This window comes from Scyliorhinus canicula, chromosome 4, assembly GCF_902713615.1.
Source record: "Scyliorhinus canicula chromosome 4, sScyCan1.1, whole genome shotgun sequence".
In the NCBI taxonomy this organism is placed as follows: domain Eukaryota; kingdom Metazoa; phylum Chordata; class Chondrichthyes; order Carcharhiniformes; family Scyliorhinidae; genus Scyliorhinus; species Scyliorhinus canicula.
In genome coordinates this window covers 53,138,799-53,161,755 of record NC_052149.1, presented here as the reverse complement: position 1 = coordinate 53,161,755, position 22,957 = coordinate 53,138,799, and the positions used below count along the sequence as shown (strand labels likewise).

Below are 22,957 nucleotides of genomic sequence, written 5' to 3'. Positions count from 1 at the left end.
TGGAGGGATTCTATGATTGTCCTCTAAAAGCCACAGTAGTTATGGACCAGCCAGTGGAGAGTTTCCCTCTAATACCCATTAACATCAATTTTACAGGCATCAATTTTACAGGGATCCTTGGTGCTACACTGTCTGACAAACTGGGCGGCATGATAGCATAGTGGTTATCAATGCTTCATAGCGCCAAGGACCCGGGTTCGATTCACAGTTTGGGTCACTGTCTGTGCAGAGTCTGCATGTTCTCCCGGTGTCTGCATGGGTTTCCTCCAGGTGCTCCGGTTTCCTCCCACAAGTCCAGAAAGATGTGCTTGTTAGGTAAATTCGACATTCCGAATTCTCCCTCTGTATACCTGAACAAGCGCCTTCTAGGGGCTTTTCACAGTAACTTTCTTGCATTGTTAATATAAGCCCATTTGTGACACTAATAAAGGTTATTATTATTATTTTAATTATTAGGGTTTATGGTAGTGATTGTTTTTAGTCCTATGGATTTTTCCTTTGCCTTTACGTACACTGCATGTGTATTAAAGTGTGGCACCATAAATTCCAATGGTTTGAGTAATTAATTGTATTTATGTGTGCTCAGAGCAAGACTATTTTTTGGTTTAGATTTTTTTGTCCTTTTTTTTTAAGCTTTCTTTTGTGAACGCCACGAAGAATCCAGCATGAGTTTGTCGAGTCAAAAGAAAATAACTTTATATACGAGGGTACCCATTTTTTCCAATGCGAAATTAGTGTTTGTACCGTTTAGCCTTGTACAACGGTATCCTTTTCTTAATAAAATATTTTATGGGATACCCAATAGTCCCCAGCCAATCGTATTCAGGCAGGTTATAAGACTTTCAATCTTGTGTTCAACTTTAAAAGGATGGGTCTCCAAATTGCTTACAAACCTTTTGCCAGTGTCTTTGTACATTCAACCATATGGGAAGTGCGCGGGAGTAGTTTGGGTTATTTTTCTATTGTTCCCTGCAGTATCACATGATGCCTTTTTAATTGGCTTAAATGTATTGATTGTAAATCAAAAACAGAAAACACTGGACAATCTCAGCAGATCTGACGGCATCTGTGGAGAGAGAAGGGAGCTTACGTTTTGAGTCAGATGACTTTGTCAAAATGTTAGTTCCCTTCTCTCCACAGATGCTGTCCGACCTGCTGAGATTGACCAATATTTCCTGTTCTTGTTTCAAGCGTGCCTACCAGCACCCGCAGTAATTTGCTTTGATTTTAATTGTCTGATTTATTTATCATTGGCTTCACATATCACTGTAACATATAGCTGCTATGTGCTATGATTATTTTCTAAATTGGTTTTGTTTCTTTCCAGTCTAAGGATAAAATGATGCGAGGCTCCCGAAGAGGCTGTGTTAGACTGCGGGTGAGTATGAGATATTGCACTACTGTCACATCATTGGAATCAGATTGTTGGGCTGTCAAAATGAATTTGATACCATTAATATATCATCTATAGTTTTTCTCTAATTTACTTTATCTCCCTTTTTTCCCCATGCTGTGTCTGATTCTTTTTTAATAAACATTTTATTGAGGTATTTTTGGTATAGTGACGACAACAAAATAAACAATATACACAAAACCATAAACATAGTGCAAAAGCCATTCGTAAAGGTTCCACCCTCATTGACCCCCTACTCTAATCTAGTCCCCCCCCCCCCCACCTGCTGCCTATTAATTTCCCGCAAAGAAGTCGACGAACGGTTGCCACCTTCAGGTGAACCCTAATAGTGAACCTCTCAAGGCGAACTTGATTTTCTCCAAACAGAGAAAGCTAGCCATGTCCGATAGCCAGGTCTCCGAATTCGGGGGCTTTGAGTCCCTCCATGCTAATAGTATCCGTCTCCGGGCTACCAGGGAAGCAAATGCCAGAATATCTGCCTCTTTCTCCTCCTGGGTTCCTATGTCTTCTGACACCCCGCAAATCGCCACCTGTGGACTCAGCGCCACCCTTATCTTTAACACCGTTGACATGATGTCCGCAAACCCCTGCCAAAATCCCCTAAGCTTTGGACAGGTCCAAAACATGTGAACATGGTTCGCCGGTCCTCCCGCACATTTTGCACACCTCTCCTCCACCCCAAAGAATCTGCTCATCCGGGCCACTGTCATGTGAGCCCGGTGAACAACCTTAAATTGTAGCAGGCTGAGCCTGGACACATTTTGCAAATGTGTTTACTCAACACGTCTGCCCATACACCATCCTCTATCTCACCTCCCAGCTTCCAGGACCTTCTCCTGGGCCAGGCAAACAAAGACCTAGCACCGGAAGGAGAAAATATACTCGAGGGTGGGGTCTTTGAGGCCGAGTAGGAGCGGTATCACCTCTGCTAAATTGCCCCTTAATTGGAAAAACAGAATTGGATACTCTAAATTTATTTTTAAAATCTCTGCATATTTCAGTAACACAATTGACTAGCCAAGGAAGGGCGAGGTAGCATTTCAGACAAATCTTGTGGCAGGTGAGTTGCAGCTGGTTCCAGTGAAGCCTGCAATTCGCATGACGAGCACATCCTTAGAGCACATTCTCCCAGGTCACAGGGGGTGCAAAGTTTAAAATTAAAAAAAAAAATTCTCTTCCTTCACATTTTCTCCCAAATTAGCACCCACCATCAATAAACAATAATCAGTAACGAATATAATGTCAATCCCCATATCAATAACAACGATCCAATTTTCCCACCAAACTCTCAAACATTAGCCCGCATATTAACATAAACAAATGACAAAAGGAATCATAAATCACCATAGTCACCATTAACACATATAGTCTCCCTCCCCTCAACTAATGTTCGATGTTATCCAGTTCTTGAAAGTGCATAATGAATAACACCCATGAATTGTAGAACCCCTCCATCCTTCCCCTCAGTTCAAACTTAACCTTTTTAAGAGTCAAGAATTCCAACAGGTCCCTCCCGCCACGCCAGGGCACAGGGTGGAGAGGTTTCTCTCCATCCCATCAGGATCCGCCTTCAGGTGATCAATGAGGGGAAGGCTACAACATCTGCCTCCGCGTCTGTTTTCAACTTCGGTTGGTCCAACACTCCGAATATGACCTCCCGAGTGCCTGGGTCCAGTTTCACATGCACCACTTTAGAAATTACCCTAAAAACCTCCTTCCAGTAATCCTCCAGCTTTGGACAGGACCAAAACATATGAACGTGATTTGCAGGACCCCTCCCCCGCAACGTTCACACATCTCTTCTACCCCTTCAAAGAATCGGCTCATCCCCGCCCTTGTGAGGTGTGCTCTATATACCACCTTCATCTGCATCAGCCCCAACCTCGTGCACGAGGTGGAGGCGTTCACTCTCCGGAGCACCTCACACCAGAACCCCTCCTCCATATCCTTTCCCAACTCTTCCTCCCACTTTGCTTTAATCATTTCCAGTGGTGCCTTCTCCTCCTCCAAAATAGCCCCGTAAACCGCCGACACTACCGCTGACATTACCCCTTCTCCAGTCGCCCCGTCATCAGCACCTCCTCCAGCAATGTGGAGGGGGGTGCAAAGTTGACCAGCTTTCCATCAGCCACAGCCATCCACCCTAACAGTCCAACTTCCCTGCAGTCATCAAGTGGATTTGAACTTTCATCCCTTTGTCCTCAGTGCTGCATAAATATAGGTTTCAACTCGTCCTGCAATCACTCTCCAGTGAGAGGGCCCTCATGCCCCATGAGACAGGGGTGCAACCCATTCCTGAAACCTTCACTCTGCCTTTACAGCCTGGCTTCTCATGGAATCCCCCCCTCCCTCCAGATACCTTAAAGGTGCACCCAGTGCTGACCCTCTGTATTCACACCCTCGCACCCACTTTCCAGCTCCCACTAAGGTAGGGCACTCTCAGCGGCGATTTGGGCATTAGCCCCAGCAAAAGGGCACACTGGAAGTGATGCTTGCATACCAGCCTTCAGAAGCCCCTAAAACATACGGTGCCCTGGCATGAAGGGAAGGTAAGGCCTGTGATCGATTCATAACCTTGAAATTGAAAAATAAGGGTAAACAAAAATTCAATAATCTTTATTGCTACTGAGACATTTGTGAAACAAGTGGGAATGAAGGTTCGATTTTTGAAATGTCGACTTTCGGGAACATCATGGAGGACCTCGCAGAAAAAGAACCTTTTTTCATGCCACAAACAGAACAGTATGAGCAGACTCCTGGAAGAGAGAATCTAACCATCTCCCCTTGATATTCAACAGTATTACTATCTCTGGGTCCCCAACCAGGGAATCATAGGCTGACCTCGACGGTGATATTCTATCCCATAAGAGAATTATCATTTAATTTATCTTTTTTCATCAAGGTTTTCAAAGTTCCTGCTTTTCACAATTTCTTCCGGGGTGGCACAGTAGTTAGCACTGCTGCCTCACAGCGCCAGAGTCCCGGGTTCAATTCTGGCCTCGCATGACTGTGCGGAGTCTGCTCGTCCTTCCCATGTCTGTGTGGGTTTCCTCCCGGGTACTCCCGTTTCCTCCCACGGTCCAAAGATGTGCGGGTTAGGTGGATTGGTCATGCTAAATTGCCAGTATTGTCTAAAGGTTCGGTGGGGTTTCAGGGATAGGGTGGGGGAGCGGGCCTAGTTAGGGTACTCTTTCGGTGTAGACTCAATGGACCGAATGGCCTCCTTCTGTACTAGGGATTCAATGAGTTAAACTTTATTCAGTTTAATTATTTTATTTCTATTCCACCATATGGAGCTGGAGTCGCTTAGCATCAAGACTTTTTGTTAAAACTTAAACAAAAGAACGGCAGAATTGTGCTTTCTTTTATTTATATTTCGAATTCAGAATAAGTCTTGTTATGAAAATATGAAATGTGGTGGGGGGGATGTGTACTGTCATTCAGCAAATAAAATTCATAAATGCCACAAGCACATACAAAACAAACTTTTCTCAGCCTTTTATACACTACTATAACATTTGAAAATTAAGCCGAGTTCCAGCATGGGTGTTCTTGTGTTAAATGTTTGTGTATTGTGCATAATTTAACAAAAATCTCATCAGCATCTTGTTTTTTTTTACTCATTCATGGCTGTAGGCGTCTCTGAGCATTTGTTGTACATCCCAATTTTCCCTTGAGAGGATGGTGATTACCTCTCTTGATTCAACTGTGTAGTAAAAAGAAATGGCTGTTGAATGTAGTGATGAATTCGTCAGCTTTGGTACTGGAGGTGGTGGTGTGCATGAATGCGGAGAAGGCATTTGATCGGGTGGAGTGGTGGTACTTGTTCGAGGGTTTGGGTTTGGTCCGAGATTTTTGGCATGGGTGTGGTTGCGATTATGTGGCACCCAAGGGTGAGAGTGAGGACGAATAATATGAGTTTGCGAAGCTTTGACTTACACAGGTGTACGAGGCAGGGGTGCCCGCTGTTGCTGTTTGCGCTGGACATGGAGCCATTGCCGATGGCTCTTGTGGGTTCAGTGGAGTAGCAGGGGATTATGAGGGGACAGAGGGAGCATAGGATGTTGCTCTATGCCATTGCTGTATGTTTCTGATCCGCTGGAGAGTATGGGAAGGATTATGAGCCGGCTGGGGAGATTTGGAGGGTTCTCGGGGTCGAAACTGAATGTAGAGAAAAGTGAGGTATACCCGGTGAATGAGCTGGTACAGCGGGCTAATTTAGGGGGGATGCCATTTACAGTAGTGAGGGATAGGTTTAGGTATTTGGGTAGCAAGGGAATGGACGGGACTCCATAAGTGGAACTTAACGAAGCTGGTGGAGGAAGAAAGGAGGGACCTCAGGAGGTGGGATACACTGCAGTTGACGTTGGCGAAGAGGGTCCAAATGGTGAAAATGAATATTCTGCCGAAGTTCTTGTTTATCTTTCAGGCTCTCCTGATCTTTAAACCAAAGGCCTTTTTTTCGGAAATTGTGCACAATCATATCGGGCTCTATACGGGCGGGGAAGGTGCCGAGGGTCGGGAGGACCATGCTACAGAGACAGAGGCAGCAGGGGGGTTTGCATTGCCGAATCTGCTTCATTATTATTAGGCAGCGAATATAGATAAGGTGCGGCGATGGTGAAAAGGGTAGAATGTGCTAGGATGGAGGAGGAATCTTGTAAGGGGTCTAGTTTGAGGGCTATGGTGACGGCAGCGTTGCCAATGGCTCCAAGTAGATATTCAGGGACCCCGGTGGTGCAATCCACAGTGAAGATATGGAATCAGCTGAGGAAGCATTTTAGCGTGGAAGGGATGTCGGTGCTAACGCATCTGTGCGAGAATCATGGGTTTGAGCCCCGGGGGTGTATAGTGTATACAGGAGGTGGAGGGAAATGGAGCTGGTCAAGGCGAGGGATCTGTATTTGGAGGAAGGGTTCTCCAGTCTGGAGAAAGGTGCGAAAGGTCTGGATGGGGTTCCCTCGATTGCCAGGATACACCCTGCTGGATCGACTGCTGCTTCCGGATATGGAAAGGAGGGAGGGAGCAGGGAAGCGAGTGGGTGGTCAAGATCAAGGAGAAATGGGAAGCGGAGTCGGGAGGGGAGATCAATTGGGGAGTATGGAGTGAGGCACTGCGTAGGGTGAACAGGACCTCCTCTTTGGCAAGGATGAGCCTGATACAGTTTAAGGTGGTGCACAGGGTACATATGACTTGGGCAAGAATGAGTGGGTTCTTTCAGGGGATGGCAGATGAGTGTGAGAGGTGTGGGCGGGGGCCAGCGAATCATGCGCGTATGTTTTGGGGTTGCGGAAAATTGGGAAGATTCTGGGCGGGAGTGTTCGCAGTCTTAGCTAGGATAATGGGGGAGCAGGTTGACCCAGAATATTTGGTGGCGATATTTGGGATTTCAGAGAAGCTGGAGCTGATGGAGAGGAGGAAGGCTGATATCGTGGCCTTCGCCTCTGATTGCACGGCAGTGAAATTTATTGGAGTGACGGTCGGCATCGCTCCCGAGGGTAGCGGCTTGATTGGGTGACCTGTATGGTTTCCTGTGGTTGGAGAAGATGAAGTATGAGTTAAAGGGTTCTGCAAAGGGGTTTGAGAAAAGGTGGGGGATGTTTGTGACCATATTTTGCTTGCCTTTGGGCCAGTTAAGCCCCTTGGCTAATGGTCACCCAACTGCCTCTCCACAGTGATTCTTCGGGCGAGGGGACAGTTAGGTTCAATTGACAATTCCCTACATGTTCTGTTATTTACTATAGCTTTATTCTCCTCTTTCCTCACCAAAGATTACACTAGAATAATAATCTTTATTATTGTCACAAGTAGGCTTACATTAACACTGCAATGAAGTTACTGTGAAAATCCCCCCGTCGCCACATTCCGGTACCTGTTCGGGTACACTGAGGAAGAATTCAGTATGTCCAATTCACCTAACGAGCACATCTTTCGGGACTTGTGGGAGGAAACCGGAGTACCAAGAGGAAACCCACGCAGACACTGGGAGAATGTGGAGACTCTCACAGACAGTGACCCAAGCCGGGAATCGAACCCTCTCTCTCTCTCTCTCTCTCTCTCTCTCTCTCTCTCCTCTCTCTCTCTCTCTCTCTCTCTCTCTCTCTCTCTCTCTCTCTCTCTCTCTCTCTCTTTCTCCCCCCCCCCGTCCCTTCCCACCTCCACCAACTGTTCATTTGTATTCAGAGCTCTGATACTGAATGATTCTCCAACTGTAAACAATCCATATATTTTTTTAATAAAAAAAACCTATGATTTGGCATGAAGGGGCCTGTAATTGGGGCAGCACGGTGGCCTAGTGGTTAGCACAGCTGCTTCACGTGCTGAGGTCCCAGGTTCGATCTCGGCTCTGGGTCACTCTCCGTGTGGAGTTTGCACATTCTCCCCGTGTCTGCGTGGGTTTCGCCCCCACAACCCAAAAATGTGCAGAGTAGGTGGATTGGCCACACTAAATTGCCCCTTAATTGGAGAAAATTATTGGGTAATTAAATTTAAAAAAAAAATGAAGGGGCCTGTAATTCATAAACAGATTGTTCTGTCAAAGACACTCCAGTCCTGCTGGATAGACAATAAATAGACACTGCAGCAGATAAACTATATGCTGACACATCCAAAATGTCAGTTGTTTATGTTGATAATACACAATGGGCGTTGCTGGGATAGTAGGGAGAAAAAATGCACAAAACAATTTGGAAGGGCAAACATATTGGTGCATCAAAATATTTGAAACCTGGTTTCACTGGTAAAAAGAGAAAAAAAACTCTGCAACTACTTAATATTTATCTGTTGTATGTTTAATAAACTTTGGGTGTTCACAGCATTCGCATTAGCAGTTGCTGCTGTTAACCCAATATTTATTTTCTTAATGTTTGACAGTATCTGAGGAGAGATCTCGCTCCACAGATGCTGTCAGACCTGCTGAGATTGTCCAGTATTTTCTGTTTTTGTGTCAGGCTCTAGTATCCACAGTAATTTACTTTTATTTCTTTAATGTTGCATGACCAGGTAACCTGAGAAAATGTGTCAATTCCACCTGTGTCCATGCTTGCAACTAAACAGTTTAGAAAAGAAAATATCTGAAATGGTGATTTTTTTTTTAATAGAAGAAGAACATAGAGGAAATGATGAATTTGGAACAGATTTACAATCTAAGGTCCTGATATTATCTCAGAGGAGGGGGGTGGAGGTGGCAGTGCTGTTTTGTAGTCAGGGAACCTGGAAAAACGGATTCCCCAAGGGTCCTACTGAATTCTACCCAAGTATCATGTTTTGTCTCGGCTTCAGTGAACTAGATTGAGAGCTAGGTTGTCAGGTAAGTAAGCCTTCAGCACCAGGCTGCAGCGGGAAACGGAGTGCATTCAAGAAGGCCACAGGGTAGATCGGCCAAGAGATGGACATTGGCAGGGATGGGTTGGTGATCTGGGGGCAGAGATTAAAGGCTGGAGGGAGAGTTTGGAGGTAGTGTTTTATGGAAGGGGAGTAGGGGTCAGGGGCAAGAGGTTTACATAAGAACATAAGAACATAAGAACTAGGAGCAGGAGTAGGCCATCTGGCCCCTCGAGCCTGCTCCGCCATTCAATTAGATCATGGCTGATCTTTTGTGGACTCAGCTCCACTTTCCGGCCCGAACACCATAACCCTTAATCCCTTTATTCTTCAAAAAACTATCTATCTTTACCTTAAAAACATGTAATGAAGGAGCCTCAACTGCTTCACTGGGCAAGGAATTCCATAGATTCACAACCCTTTGGGTGAAGATGTTCCTCCTAAACTCAGTCCTAAATCTACTTCCCCTTATTTTGAGGCTATGCCCCCTAGTTCTGCTGTCACCCGCCAGTGGAAACAACCTGCCCGCATCTATCCTATCTATTCCCTTCATAATTTTAAATGTTTCTATAAGATCCCCCCTCATCCTTCTAAATTCCAACGAGTACAGTCCCAGTCTACTCAACCTCTCCTCATAATCCAACCCCTTCAGCTCTGGGATTAACCTAGTGAATCTCCTCTGCACACCCTCCAGCGCCAGTACGTCCTTTCTCAAGTAAGGAGACCAAAACTGAACACAATACAGGTGTGGCCGCACTAACACCTTATACAATTGCAACATAACCTCCCTAGTCTTAAACTCCATCCCTCCAGCAATGAAGGACAAAATTCCATTTGCCTTCTTAATCACCTGTTGCACTTATAAACCAACCTTCTGTGACTCATGCACTAGCACACCCAAGTCTCTCTGAACAGCGGCATGCTTTAATATTTTATTGTTTAAATAATAATCCCGTTTGCTGTTATTCCTACCAAAATGGATAACCTCACATTTGTCAACATTGTATTCCATCTGCCAGACCCGAGCCCATTCACTTAACCTATCCAAATCCCTCTGCAGACTTCCAGTATCCTCTGCACTTTTCGCTTTACCACTCATCTTAGTGTCATCTTCAAACTTGGACACATTGCCCTTGGTCCCCAACTCCAAATCATCAATGTAAATTGTGAACAATTGTGGGCCCAACACTGATCCCTGAGGGACACCACTAGCTACTGATTGCCAACCAGAGAAACACCCATTTATCCCAACTCTTTGCTTTCTATTAATTAACCAATCCTCTATCCATGCTACTACTTTACCCTTAATGCCATGCATCTTTATCTTATGCAGCAACCTTTTGTGTGGCACTGTGAATTGCGCTTTCACGTATCTGATCGTCAGTCCAGAAGTAAAACACTCGAACACGTCAGTAACGAATATTCGTTTATTCACGGCCGGGACAAATCTCTAAGCAGTCGGGTAACCACCTTCGAGAAGTGCCAAAATCCCAGAATAAGGACTGTATTTTTATACATTTTACAGCTTAGGGGTGGTCCCCATAAATTCCTAGATACACCTATGATTTGGCAAGGATCCAGAACATGTACATATATGGAATTATTCTTCGAGGTCGGGAGGTTATTTTTGACATAATCATTAGCACAAGTCACTTAATATTGTTAAAAAGGTTTTTCTTATCCCATGGCCATCTGGCCCAACTTACTCCAAAGCCCATTCCTTTTACATTTCAATGTTTATTTGTTTCAACTGCTCAAACGAGCTTAATTGCGCTATCTCCGCAATAAAGTAACGCTTCCCATTCATTCCATTCTTTGACTTTTTGACCTCTCTGCTTTCACAGATGCGGGTCAGAACATTAAATAGTACTAAAGCCACACTCCCCTTTTTCCATCCCATGACCTTCTGACATCTCTGCTTTCACAGATGCCGGTCAGAACACGCTCCCTTTATTTCATCCCTTGACCTGTTGACATCTTTTTCACAGAGCTTTTCAGAACTGTTATATTAACCCTATCAGCGAAGTTCCAAATGAAATCCACTTCTACATTCCCCCCTTTGATCATTCCATGATCACATAACACTCAGGATACTTTAGATGGAAATGAGAGCGAGGCAGATGTACTCCTCCTCTACTAGGCTCCGGCAGGATGCCACTTCCTCATATAGGTCAGGGGTAGGTGGAACCAGTTTTTCTTTTTCGTCTAGGCGGATCTCTGAAGCATCTGTGGTAATGCAGTGGCACCCAAACGGTTGCATAGGCATTTCACACCAGTAGCTATGATACAGAGCAACAAACAGATGGTAACGAAGATAATGAGCCCATGGAACAGGTAAGTGGCCCAAGAATTGGACCACATCCAGCTCCACCAGTCAGCCTGACCGGCGAGTCGCAAGCGCTGTACTCCATCTCTGATATGGGTTACCAGACGCGTGATATTCTCTGAACTGTCTGGAATATAACCCATTCAGCCGTCTGTTCGATCGAGAAAGGAACAGATATCAAGGGAACGCCTCCATGGGCATGGGTCGGGACCTGTGTACATACCCAGCAAGAGGAGACACCCACTTTCTTAGCATAGACATAGGACATAAACAGAAATGAATTTGCCGTTACATGGTGCGTTGCCCGCTTCCTTCTGGAAGGCGAGTAGGGGTGAGTAGTCCTTGATGGTAAAATTTGTACCCTGTCCTTATCGATGCACCGGTGGTTCCACCTGCATGTGCGGCGATCGTACATTAGAACCATGTACGTAATCAGGAATCGGCGCTTCTGGTCGTCGGGAGGAACGGTGGTCGGGCAGTTTCTGATAGCGGTGGTGATCCATCGGAGATCTGTTGTTGTTCCACATCGTGGGGTTCCTTCCCGGCACATGGGTGGGTGTCGGCTTCCGTACAGGCATCTCCTTCTTTCGGATGCAGCGAGAGAGAGCAGGGTGGCGAGTATTGTGACGGCGAAGAGGGGCCTCATCCTGGTACTCATGTTCCTAGGACTTAAAGGAAAAGTTTAGAACATCATGGATACTTAATTAACTTACAATGGTGCATATGTACCCATGCGTTCCGGCCCTCCACCTTTACTGCAGTGGGGGTAGTGAGTAGAACCTGTAGGGGACCCTCCCATCGAGGTTCCAAACCTTTACGTGTCCAATTTCGAATTAGGACATAATCCCCAGGGTTGATGGAGACGTCATGAGTAATGGATGGGACTTCTTCCTGGGTGGCACGAACTCGGGAGTGTAATCCTTTCAAAATTCTAGTTAGTGTTAATATATAATTAGCCATCTCGGTAGTCATGTAATGGAATTGAACATTCCGTGGAACACTGCTGTCCCAAGGCGTTCGAAAGGGTCTGCCATATAGTATTTCCGCTGGGCTTAGGCGAGTTTTTCCTGCGGGGGTGGCACGTAGCTGGAAGAGTGCTAAAGGCAGGAGTTTGAGCCAAGTGGCCCCAGTGTCTGCTTGTAGTTTAGCGAGTTTAGTCTTTAGAGTCTGATTAGCCCTTTCCACCACTCCAGCGGCTTGTGGTCTGTAGGCACAATGAAACTGTTGCTTTATTCCAAGCAGAGCACAGAATTCCTTATTGATTTGACCTATGAAGTGGGGACCATTGTCAGAGCTCAGCCGGGCTGGAATTCCAAATCGCGGAACAATTTCTCGCATTAACACCTTAACTACTGTCGAGGCCTTGTTATCCGTAGTCGGGTAGGCCTCGATCCATTTGCTAAAAGTGTCCACAATGACTAACACATATTTATAGCATTGACATCTTTCCAACTCAATGTAATCCATTTGTAGGATCTCAAATGGACCCTCAGGTGAGGGGGTTGTGCCAGGATCACAGGGGACGGCCTTACCGGGGTTGTGCTGTTGACAGATTAGGCACCGACTGCTAATTTGTTGGGCCATTTCTTGCAGTCGTGGGTGACACCAGCTTTTTAACAATATGTCCCCTGTGGCACGAGCTCCACAGTGAGTTGCAAAGTGTACACATTCGGTCACCCAGGCTGCTAATGCATCGGTCATACATGGTTGTCCTACCGGGGTGACCCACAGCTTATTTTCGATATCATATATACATCCTAAGTTTTTCCACATATTTACAGCAGTTGCAGGAGCGTCCTCCTGCATTTGGATTATGTCAGCAATGGTTGGCATAGGTTTTTCAGAGGGAGACTTTTCCGGGGGGGTTTTAGTCTGCCTCATCATTCTAGGCACCATTAGTTTGCCAGATTTAGAAATTTCTTTTGCCTTCTCGTCCGCTCTCCTGTTGCCCGTTTCCACCAGTCCCGTGCCTTTTGTATGCGCTGCGCATTTTATCACCGCTATCTTGTCTGGGAGCATAAGGGCCTGCAATAACTGTGTTACTAACTGCTGGTGTGAGATGGGTGTACCAGCGGAGGTTAGAAATCCTCTGTTTTTCCATCACCGTTTTGATCGATGATTGCATAACCAGATTGTCTATCCCCCCTTTCGCCGACGGAAGAACTTCCATCGGTGAAAAAGGAACAATCTGCACTTGGGAGGGGTATATCGGAGAGGTCGTCTCGAACCGAGGAGACTTCCTGCAACAGTTGCAGACAGTCATGAGTTGGGTCGAGCATGTCTGTGGGAGGATGCATCAAAAAGTCAGCAGGGTTGATAGTGGTGCAGTGGGCAAACTGGATCTTCGGGTTATTAAGGGGAGCAATCTCATATTTGTTCTGACGAGCCATCGTGAGATGCTGAGTCTGTAGCTGTCCCAAAAAGGCCGTAACAGAATGGGAACTATAGACAGTGATATCTTGTTGGAGGGTAATATTAGCAGCCGATTGCAGGCTGTTGTAGATAGCTGCAAGAATTTGGGTACAGATAGGATAGCCAAGGGCTACCGGATCGAGTTTAGAGGAATAGTATGCAACCGGGCGACAGCGGTCGCCGTGGCGTTGGGTCAGGACAGCTGTGGCGCAGTCGGCAAGGACTGTGCAATAGAGCTGAAAAGGGCGATCATATAAGGGTCGACCAAGGGCAGGGGCCTGGAGGAGTGCCTCCTTGAGGCGGTTCTGCTAGTGACTGTTTGTGATCAGCGGGCACTAGGACCCTGCGGAGCCATGCAGTGTCAATTTCAACGCAGCAGTTGCGAAGTCTGCCGCAGCTGACTGCTGCCCAGCACAAATTCTTTATCTGTTTATTCTGAGACCAATGTAGTTCTGAACATACTGAGTTACTCATAATACTGATCACATTCCAGGGGCGGTGGCGGAGGTGGCCGTGGAGGCTGTGGGGGCTGTGGAGGCTGTGGGGGCTTCTGACGTCCCCCGCAATTGAACAGAGGTTCCTCATCCCCATCGTCCCCCTCCTCCCAACCTTGCTTCGCATTGCTGACCGGCGCCGGGGTAGGAGTAGCATTCTTACGTTTCTTATATTCTTGACATTCCCTTTGTAAGACCTCTACTGTTTTAACAATTCCCCCTTTGGTGAGGCCAATACCCAATTTTGAGGCATTTGCCTGCCAGCTAGCCAGTATGAAAATCGCTTATTGTCACGAGTAGGCTTCAATGAAGTTACTGTGAAAAGCCCCTAGTCGCCACATTCCGGCGCCTGTCCGGGGAGGCTGGTACGGGAATCGAACCGTGCTGCTGGCCTGCTTGGTCTGCTTTAAAAGCCAGCGATTTAGCCGGGTGAGCTAAACCAGCCATTCGCGTATAGATGCATCTTTCACTAACTGACAGTATTCCCTCCACAAGGCAATTAATTTCTTTGCGGTGGGTTCTTGATAATACAGAAAAATGTGTCATTTGAAACATGAAAGTCTGGCAATATCTGGTTTGAGAGGGTACAGGGAAAGATCCCACAAAAGGTTAATAGCAGCTGCAAAGAGCAGGGTTATAAAATGCAGATTCTTGCTCACAAGCAGGTTTCAGCAGACACACAGGCTTCATGTGGTAAGCTAAAACAATGGCTCACACCTTCATGGAATGTAACTATCTCAGAAAGCATCTGAAAAAGCATGGATGAGAGTTTCAATTGCATTAAGTGACGAATGTTTAAAACAGGCAAGTCTTTCAAGTCACAACCAAGTTAAATTTTAGCATACAGCTAAAAGCAAAGTTTCACACCTTAATTGAAATAAACTCTCTTAGTAAACAGCTGGAAAGAATGGAAGATGCTCAGTCGAATTTAGTGTCAATTTAAGGGGTAAAATTCTACGAACATCAAGTTAATTAAAAGAAAATTGGAGATGACCTGGCTACGAGAAACATCATTTAAGTCAAAATCAAAGGCAAAGTTATGAACTGGGGACAATTGGAAAATTAAACGATTTGAAATCACAGAAATAAAAGTTAACTATTGAAATGAAAGCATTTTTTAAAATCAGATCTGAGAGGAGACGATATGCCCAAAATGAATAACGAGTTGTAGTAAGATGTTTACATCAAAGATACTTTTAAACTATCAAAGTGAAACAAGCCCATATACAATACAGTCGTTAAAACTTAATAACTCTTCGAAAGAGAATATAAACCCAGGGAGCAGAAGCAGCAGCACTCTGCAACAGGAGAGAGAGAGAGAGAGAGAGAGAGAGACGCAGCCGGCTGGAGAAAGACAAGGAAAGCAGCCGAGTTTAAACAGCTAATACAACTCAAGAAGACCAGATTTTAAGTGGTTATTAGCTTACTTCACTTCCTTAATAACGCAGGACCCAGGACACCAATGCTATTAAGGGGTAAGTAGGTAAAATTCTTCGGTGAAGGTATGGGTTATACCGGGGGATAGGCTCCGAGAACCCCGCCCGTAACTTCCAGAGAACGCTGCCTGGAATCACGGCGGCAGTCCCGTCCGGAGCCCACAGCCCGGAATCGTCCCCTAGCAGTCCTGGCAACCCCGCCCGTAACTCCAGCGAACGCTGCCTGGAATCACGGCGGCAGTCCCAGGCTGCCCCTAGCAGTCCTGACAACCCCGCCCGTAACTCCAGAGAACGCTGCCTGGAATCACGGCGGCAGTCTCAGGCTGCCCCTAGCAGTCCTGGCAACCCCGCCCGTAACTCCAGCGAACGCTGCCTGGAATCACGGCGGCAGTCTCAGGCTGCCCCCAGCAGTCCTGGCAACCCCGCCCGTAACTCCAGCGAACGCTGCCTGGAATCACGGCGGCAGTCCCAGGCTGCCCCAAGCAGTCCTGACAACCCCGCCCGTAACTCCAGAGAACGCTGCCTGGAATCACGGCGGCAGTCTCAGGCTGCCCCTAGCAGTCCTGGCAACCCCCCCGTAACTCCAGCGAATGCTGCCTGGAATCACGGCGGCAGTCCCAGGCTGCCCCTAGCAGTCCTGACAACCCCGCCCGTAACTCCAGCGAACACTGCCTGGAATCACGGCGGCAGTCTCAGGCTGCCCCTAGAGACGATAACCGCAGGGTTCACTCACTTACCCTCTTTAAAACGGGTTCGCTGGACTGACCTGGATCTCGCAGAGGCTTCTCGACAAACCAACGGCAAGGCTGAGCAACGATCAAACTGGTAGTAGGCGAATACCAAGGTGGAAAAGAAATTTTTACTCACGTTGGGGGCCAAATTCGTCCTCTACTTTGAACGAGCTCAGTCGATTACGCCGGTTAGTTGCGCAGACCCCTCTGGAGATCCCCGTACTGGCCACCAAATGTGAATTGCGCTTTCACGTATCTGATCGTCAGTCCAGAAGTAAAACACTCGAACACGTCAGTAACGAATATTCGTTTATTCACGGCCGGGACAAATCTCTAAGCAGTCGGGTAACCACCTTCGAGAAGTGCCAAAATCCCAGAATAAGGACTGTATTTTTATACATTTTACAGCTTAAGGGTGGTCCCCTTAAATTCCTAGATACACCTATGATTTGGCAAGGATCCAGAACATGTACATATATGGAATTATTCTTCGAGGTCGGGAGGTTATTTTTGACATAATCATTAGCACAAGTCACTATTAATATTGTTAAAAAGGTTTTTCTTATCCCATGGCCATCTGGCCCAACTTACTCCAAAGCCCATTCCTTTTACATTTCAATGTTTATTTGTTTCAACTGGTCAAACGAGCTTAATTGCGCTATCTCCGCAATAAAGTAACGCTTCCCATTCATTCCATTCTTTGACTTTTTGACCTCTCTGCTTTCACAGATGCGGGTCAGAACATTAAATAGTACTAAAGCCACACTCCCCTTTTTCCATCCCATGACCTTCTGACATCTCTGCTTTCACAGATGCCGGTCAGAACACGCTCCCTTTATTTCATCCCTTGACCTGTTGACATCTTTTTCACAGAGCTTTTCAGAACTGTTATATTAACCCTATCAGCGAAGTTCCAAATGAAATCCACTTCTACAGCACCTTGTCAAAGGCTTTCTGGAAATCCAGATATACCACATCCATCGGCTCCCCGTTATCTACTGCACTGGTAATGTCCTCAAAAAATTCCACTAAATTAGTTAGGCATGACCTGCCTTTAACGAACCCATGCTGCGTCTGCCCAATGGGACAATTTCTATCCAGATGCCTCGCTATTTCTTCCTTGATGATAGATTCCAGCATCTTCCCTATTACCGAAGTTAAACTCACTGGCCTATAATTTCCTGCTTTCTGCCTACCTCCTTTTTTAAACAGTGGCGTCACGTTTGCTAATTTCCAATCCACCGGGACCACCCCAGAGTCTAGTGAATTTCGGTAAATTATCACTAGTGCATCTGGAATTTCCCTAGCCATCTCTTTTAGCACTCTGGGATGCATTCCATCAGGGCCAGGAGACTTGTCTACCTTTAGCCCCATTAGCTTGCCCATCACTCCCTCCTTAGTGATAACAATCCTCTCAAGGTCCTCACCTGTCATAGGCTAATTTCTATCAGTCGCTGGCATGTTATTTGTGTCTTCCACTGTGAAGACCGACCCAAAAAACCTGTTCAGTTCCTCAGCCATTTCCTCATTTCCCATTATTAAAACTCCCTTCTCATCCTCTAAAGGACCAATATTTACCTTAGCCACTCTTTTTTGTCTTATATATTTGTAAAAACTTTTACTGTCTGTTTTTATATTCTGAGCAAGTTTACTCTCATACTCTATCTTACTCTTCTTTATAGCTTTTTTAGTAGCTTTCTGTTGCCCCCTAAAGATTTCCCAGTCCTCTAATCTCCCAGCAATCTTTGCCACTTTATATGCTTTTTCCTTCAATTTGATACTCTCCCTTATTTCCTTAGATATCCACGGTCGATTTTCCCTCTTTCTTCCGTCCTTCCTTTTTGTTGGTATAAACCTTTGCTGAGCACTGTGAAAAATCGCTTGGAAGGTTCTCCACTGTTCCTCAACTGTTCCACCATAAAGTCTTAGCTCCCAGTCTACCTTAGCTAGTTCTTCTCTCATCCCCTTGTAATCTCCTTTGTTTAAACACAAAACACTAGTATTTGATTTTACTTTCTCACCCTCCATCTGTATTTTAAATTCCACCATATTGTGATCGCTCCTTCCGAGAGGATCCCTAACTATGAGATCATGAATCAATCCTGTCTCATTACACAGGACAAGATCTAGGACCGCTTGTTCCCTCGTAGGTTCCATTACATACTGTTCTAGGAAACTATCGCTGATACATTCTATAAACTCCTCCTCACGGTTGCCTTGACCGACCTGGTTAAACCAATCAACATGTAGATTAAAATCCCCCATGATAACTGCTGTACCATTTCTACATGCATCAGTTATTTCTTTGTTTATTGCCTGCCCCACCATCTCGTTACTATTTGGTGGCCGATAGACTACTCCTATCAGTGACTTTTTCGCCTTACTATTCCTGATTTCCACCCAAATGGATTCAACCTTATCCTCCATAGCACCGATGTCATCCCTTACTATTGCCCGGATGTCATCCTTAAATAACAGAGCAACACCACCTCCCTTACCATCCACTCTGTCCTTCCGAATAGTTTGATACCCTCGGATATTTAACTCCCAGTCGTGACCATCCTTTAACCATGTTTCAGTTATGGCCACTAAATCATAGTCATTTACGATGATTTGTGCCACCAACTCATTTACTTTATTCCGAATACTACGAGCATTCAGGTAAAGTACACTTATGTTGGTTTTTTTACCTCTGTTTTGAATCTTAACATCTCCAGTTTTATTCCTTTTGTTATTACTGGGCCTATTCACTGTGCTCCCCTCAGTCACTGTACCTTGTACTGTCGCCCTTATGGATTTCTGACCATGTCTTCTCTGCCTTGCACTTTTCCCCTTACTTCCTTTTGTTTCTGTCCCTGTTTTACTACCTTCCAACTTCCAGCATTGGTTCCCATCCCCCTGCCACATTAGTTTAAACCCTCCCGAACAGCTCTAGAAAACACCCCCCCAGGACATCGGTTCCAGTCCTGCCCAAGTGCAGACCGTCCGGTTTGTACTGGTCCCACCTCCCCCAGAACCGGTCCCAATGCCCCAGGAATTTGAATCCCTCCCTCTTGCACCATCTCTCGAGCCACGCATTCATCCTATCTATCCTGACATTCCTACTCTGACTAGCTCGTGGCACTGGTAGCAATCCTGAGATTACTACCTTTGAGGTCCTACTTTTTAGTTTAACTCCTAACTCCCTGAATTCCGCTTGTAGGACCTCATCCCGTTTTTTACCTATATCGTTGGTGCCTATGTGCACCACGACAGCTGGCTGTTCACCCTCCCCTTTGTGTGTAGGTTGGAAGGTTGTGAGGTTAAGATCTGAAAGATTGGTCGAGGTCTGAGGCTGGAGTTGAGGAGTGTAGAGGGCAGAAGGTGGGATCAGAACAGTGCTGGATCAGCGGGGGGGGGGGGGAATCGTGCCTTATGTGGGTGGGGCTTGGGATAAGGTAGCAGAAGCAGGTAATCTAGAGCCAGCAGTTAAGTGGAAAGACTCTGTTCAGCAGTCCTGGTCTCCCAGTTTAGCTGCCAGGATTCCTGAGACTAGGGAAATCTGATGACCAGTGTTAAATTTAAAATTGAGTTTAAATCGGCGGCATGCAACCTTGTTACAATGATATAGTAACCTACATCCTGGGAGCAGACTGGTTGTCCACCTCGTTGTCCTATTTTAGACAAAACCGGAAATAGATGGATTGGAGTAATGTTTGAGCTTTTCAATACTGGAGTTGTTGCTCTGATGAAAGGTAACCTACTTGAAACCTTGACTGTGATTTTGTGGTAGTTCTAGATGTGGGCGCAAATCCCGTTATGGCCGTTCAATCTCACGAGGCTGAAAACAGGATTTGTGCTGGTGAGAATTCAGTTCTGGATCTTCCCTGTCCTGCTCCGATGACGCGAGCAGGTATACGCCCTGGAAAGGTGCGAGCCTCATTAGCATATCTGACCATAGATAATCTCATTAGGGGACTTGATTCACCCACTTCCGCCATCAACCTATCCTCCCACTCAGCCAGCTGGCGGGACCACTGCTGGTTTTCAAAAATGACAATCCGTTGCAATGACCATGCTGCCGGGCACATAAGTAAGTATAGCCCCTGGGTTGTGGGATATGCCTGGCAGTGCCAGGGGTGAGCCCTCTGGGGTGTTCCATTGAGTGGGGTGTGCTGGATGCCATGATGGCTTTGGGGGTTGCTCTGATGCTTGGGGGCGAAAGAGTGCATTTCTTGCGCAGATTGGGGCGCCCTTTAAAGATGGCATCCTGATCTCTGTGGAGTCAGCCTTGCTGGCTCGCTCATGCCCCACCCTCCAGAATGAGAACAGAAATCACGCCCCAAGATTCTTTGTGCACAGAGTGCCAGAAAATCCAGGGAGAAAACTCTTCTGCAGCTGGAGAGCTACATGCTGGTTTTCAGACTGAACTGACCAAATTTTGGGAAGATTCCACCCATTAGCTCTAGGTGTTTCTCTCAACAAATGTTGCCTGACCTACTGAGCATTGCCAGCATTTTTTGTTGTTTTATTTTAGATTTCCAGCATTCACAGTATTTTGCTTTTGTAATGCATGTAAAAAGCTCTTTGTTGTTTCTTGGGGTACTCTCAACAATCTTGTATTCAGTGTTTTGCAAGTCTTTTAATTTATTTTTACCTGCTTTACTTGTCTTTTTAATGATTTCCTATCTTCCTCTGCACGTTTCTGGGTGATTTCTGCTGTCCTTTAATCAGTTTTAATTTAACTAAAAAGAATTAAATCATTAAGATTTTCTTTAATGCTTTCTACTTTTGCAATGTTAATCTTGCAGCCATTTTTGTGTTTCACTTTCCTTACTCTAGTTTTGCATTTCCTGTCTGCCCTTGGAAAAGTTCATTATGTTATGCAAAAAGGTACAAACACAAAAATATTAAGAGAGTTTCAGTAAGTTCATTAAAATCTCTTGTAATTCTGCCTTGTGTATGAACGTTATTTTTAAAAAATTGGTCCTGATTAGCATGCTGACGATCTGAACAACAGTACAGAAATGACCGTGTCAGCTAGAAACCCTGCTCTGCCTTTTGCTTTTTCTGCGTTTTTCTCAGTAACTGGGGAATATAAATTTCCAGAATTCCTGGCCTTTTTTTCTTCAAAAACATTTTCCTCATGTTATCTCCTCCATGACAAGAGGCTTTTTTTTTTACAATTTCAAATTCCACTCCAACATTTAATCTGAACTGTCATTTAACCAGCTAATTCTCGCATTGTTCCGAGCTGCCTGTTCAGATTCATTTGAATCCCTACAGTGTAGAGGGAAACTATTCGACCTATTGAGTCTGCACTGACCCTCCAAAAGAGCACTTCCTCGACCCGCTTCCCTGCACTGTCCCCATAACCCCAGGCATTGATCATGGCCAATCCACCCAACCACATCTTTGGACTGTGGGAGGAAACCAGGGCAACTCCGGAGGAAGTCCACGCAGTCACAAGGACAATGTATAAACTTCACACAGTCACCCCAGGTCTGAATCGAACCAGGGCCCCTGGCTTTGCCACTTTTTTTCCTTCATAAATGCGCATATCCAGTCCAGAATGAATCTATAGAATCCCTACATGGAAACCTTAAGAGGTTGCCAACATGCTACCGTTCATACTTCAGCCAATAGAATCAAAAAGCCTTTCTCGTCATCTTATTTGCTGTTTTGTGGGACCTAGTTACATGCAATTTGGTGATCATATTTATCTACAAAACAACATAGACTACTGTACAAAGCAATTTACTGATTGTGAATTACTCTGGTGTATCCGAGGATGTAAAAAGCACCATATTAATGCAAATTCTTTCTATTGTTTTAAAATTTTCTCCCTTCTCGTTTTCTTTTATCTGTCTCCTTTCTTAATCCTTTCTTCCTTTTCCACTGTTGCTTCACAGCGCCAGAGACCCGGGTTCAATTCCCAACTTGGGTCACTGTCTGTGTGGAGTCTGTAAGTTCTCCCTGTATCTGTGTGGGTTTCCTCCGGGCGTGGGTTTCCTTCCACAAGTCCCAAAAGACATGTTTGTTAGCTGAATTCGACATTCTGAATTCTCCCTTGATGTACCCGAATGGGCATCGTAGTGTGGAGACTAGGGGATTTTCACAGTAAGTTCATTGCAATGTTAATGTAAGCCTACTTATGACAATAGTAAAGAATATGATATTATATTTTTCTTTCATCTGTTCATCCAGTTCAGGAGGTTTACAACAACCAATAATTAAACGTCCCCTCAATCACTGCATCACCCTAAGCCCTTTTATAATTGTTTCCTTTTGATCTAGATTTCTCCTACCAATGACAACACTACTTTGTTTAACATAGGGTTTGACAAAGGGTTATGTGGACTCGAAACGTTAGCTCTATTCTCACCCTACAGATGCTGCCAGACCTGCTGAAATTTTCCAGCATTTTCTCTCTGCTTTGCTTAACATTCTCTAGACGCTATATCTTGGACAATTTTTTAAATTTCCAAGTATCCTGGTTTATCCTGCTATTTCACCTGCTTCCTTTAAAATATATGTGTTTCCATTACACTTATTTTGCATAATATTTCTGATGAAGGGCTCGACCCAAAATGTTCTCCTTTGGGTACTGATGGACGAGCTGTATATTGCCAGCAATTTCTGATTTTACTTAACATTTCAGTTGTCCTTTAAGACCAGATGTACACAATAGTAATGCATTTTAAGTCAAACAAATATGCAAGTCTAGTTGTCTGGGAGCAAAGACAGCCATTTACAAATATGGAGGAACCTGTTAAAGTAGCACTGAAATGGCAGTCCTGTGTCTTTTGCATGTGTGATCACTTTGAAAATGTGTGAGGGAG

The 22,957-nt window shown here is 45.4% G+C and overlaps 1 protein-coding gene across 4 annotated transcripts in view; it reads left to right on the top strand.

Annotated features, from left to right (window-relative positions):
- Positions 1 to 22,957, top strand: part of osbpl9 (oxysterol binding protein-like 9) — a 291,865-nt gene that overhangs the window by 27,548 nt on the left and 241,360 nt on the right. For all 4 annotated transcript variants that reach the window (XM_038794259.1, XM_038794260.1, XM_038794261.1 and 1 more), the window contains exon 2: positions 1,328 to 1,378. In XM_038794259.1, coding sequence (XP_038650187.1) covers positions 1,328 to 1,378 — 51 coding nt within the window. The remainder of the gene's footprint in view (positions 1 to 1,327; positions 1,379 to 22,957) is intronic.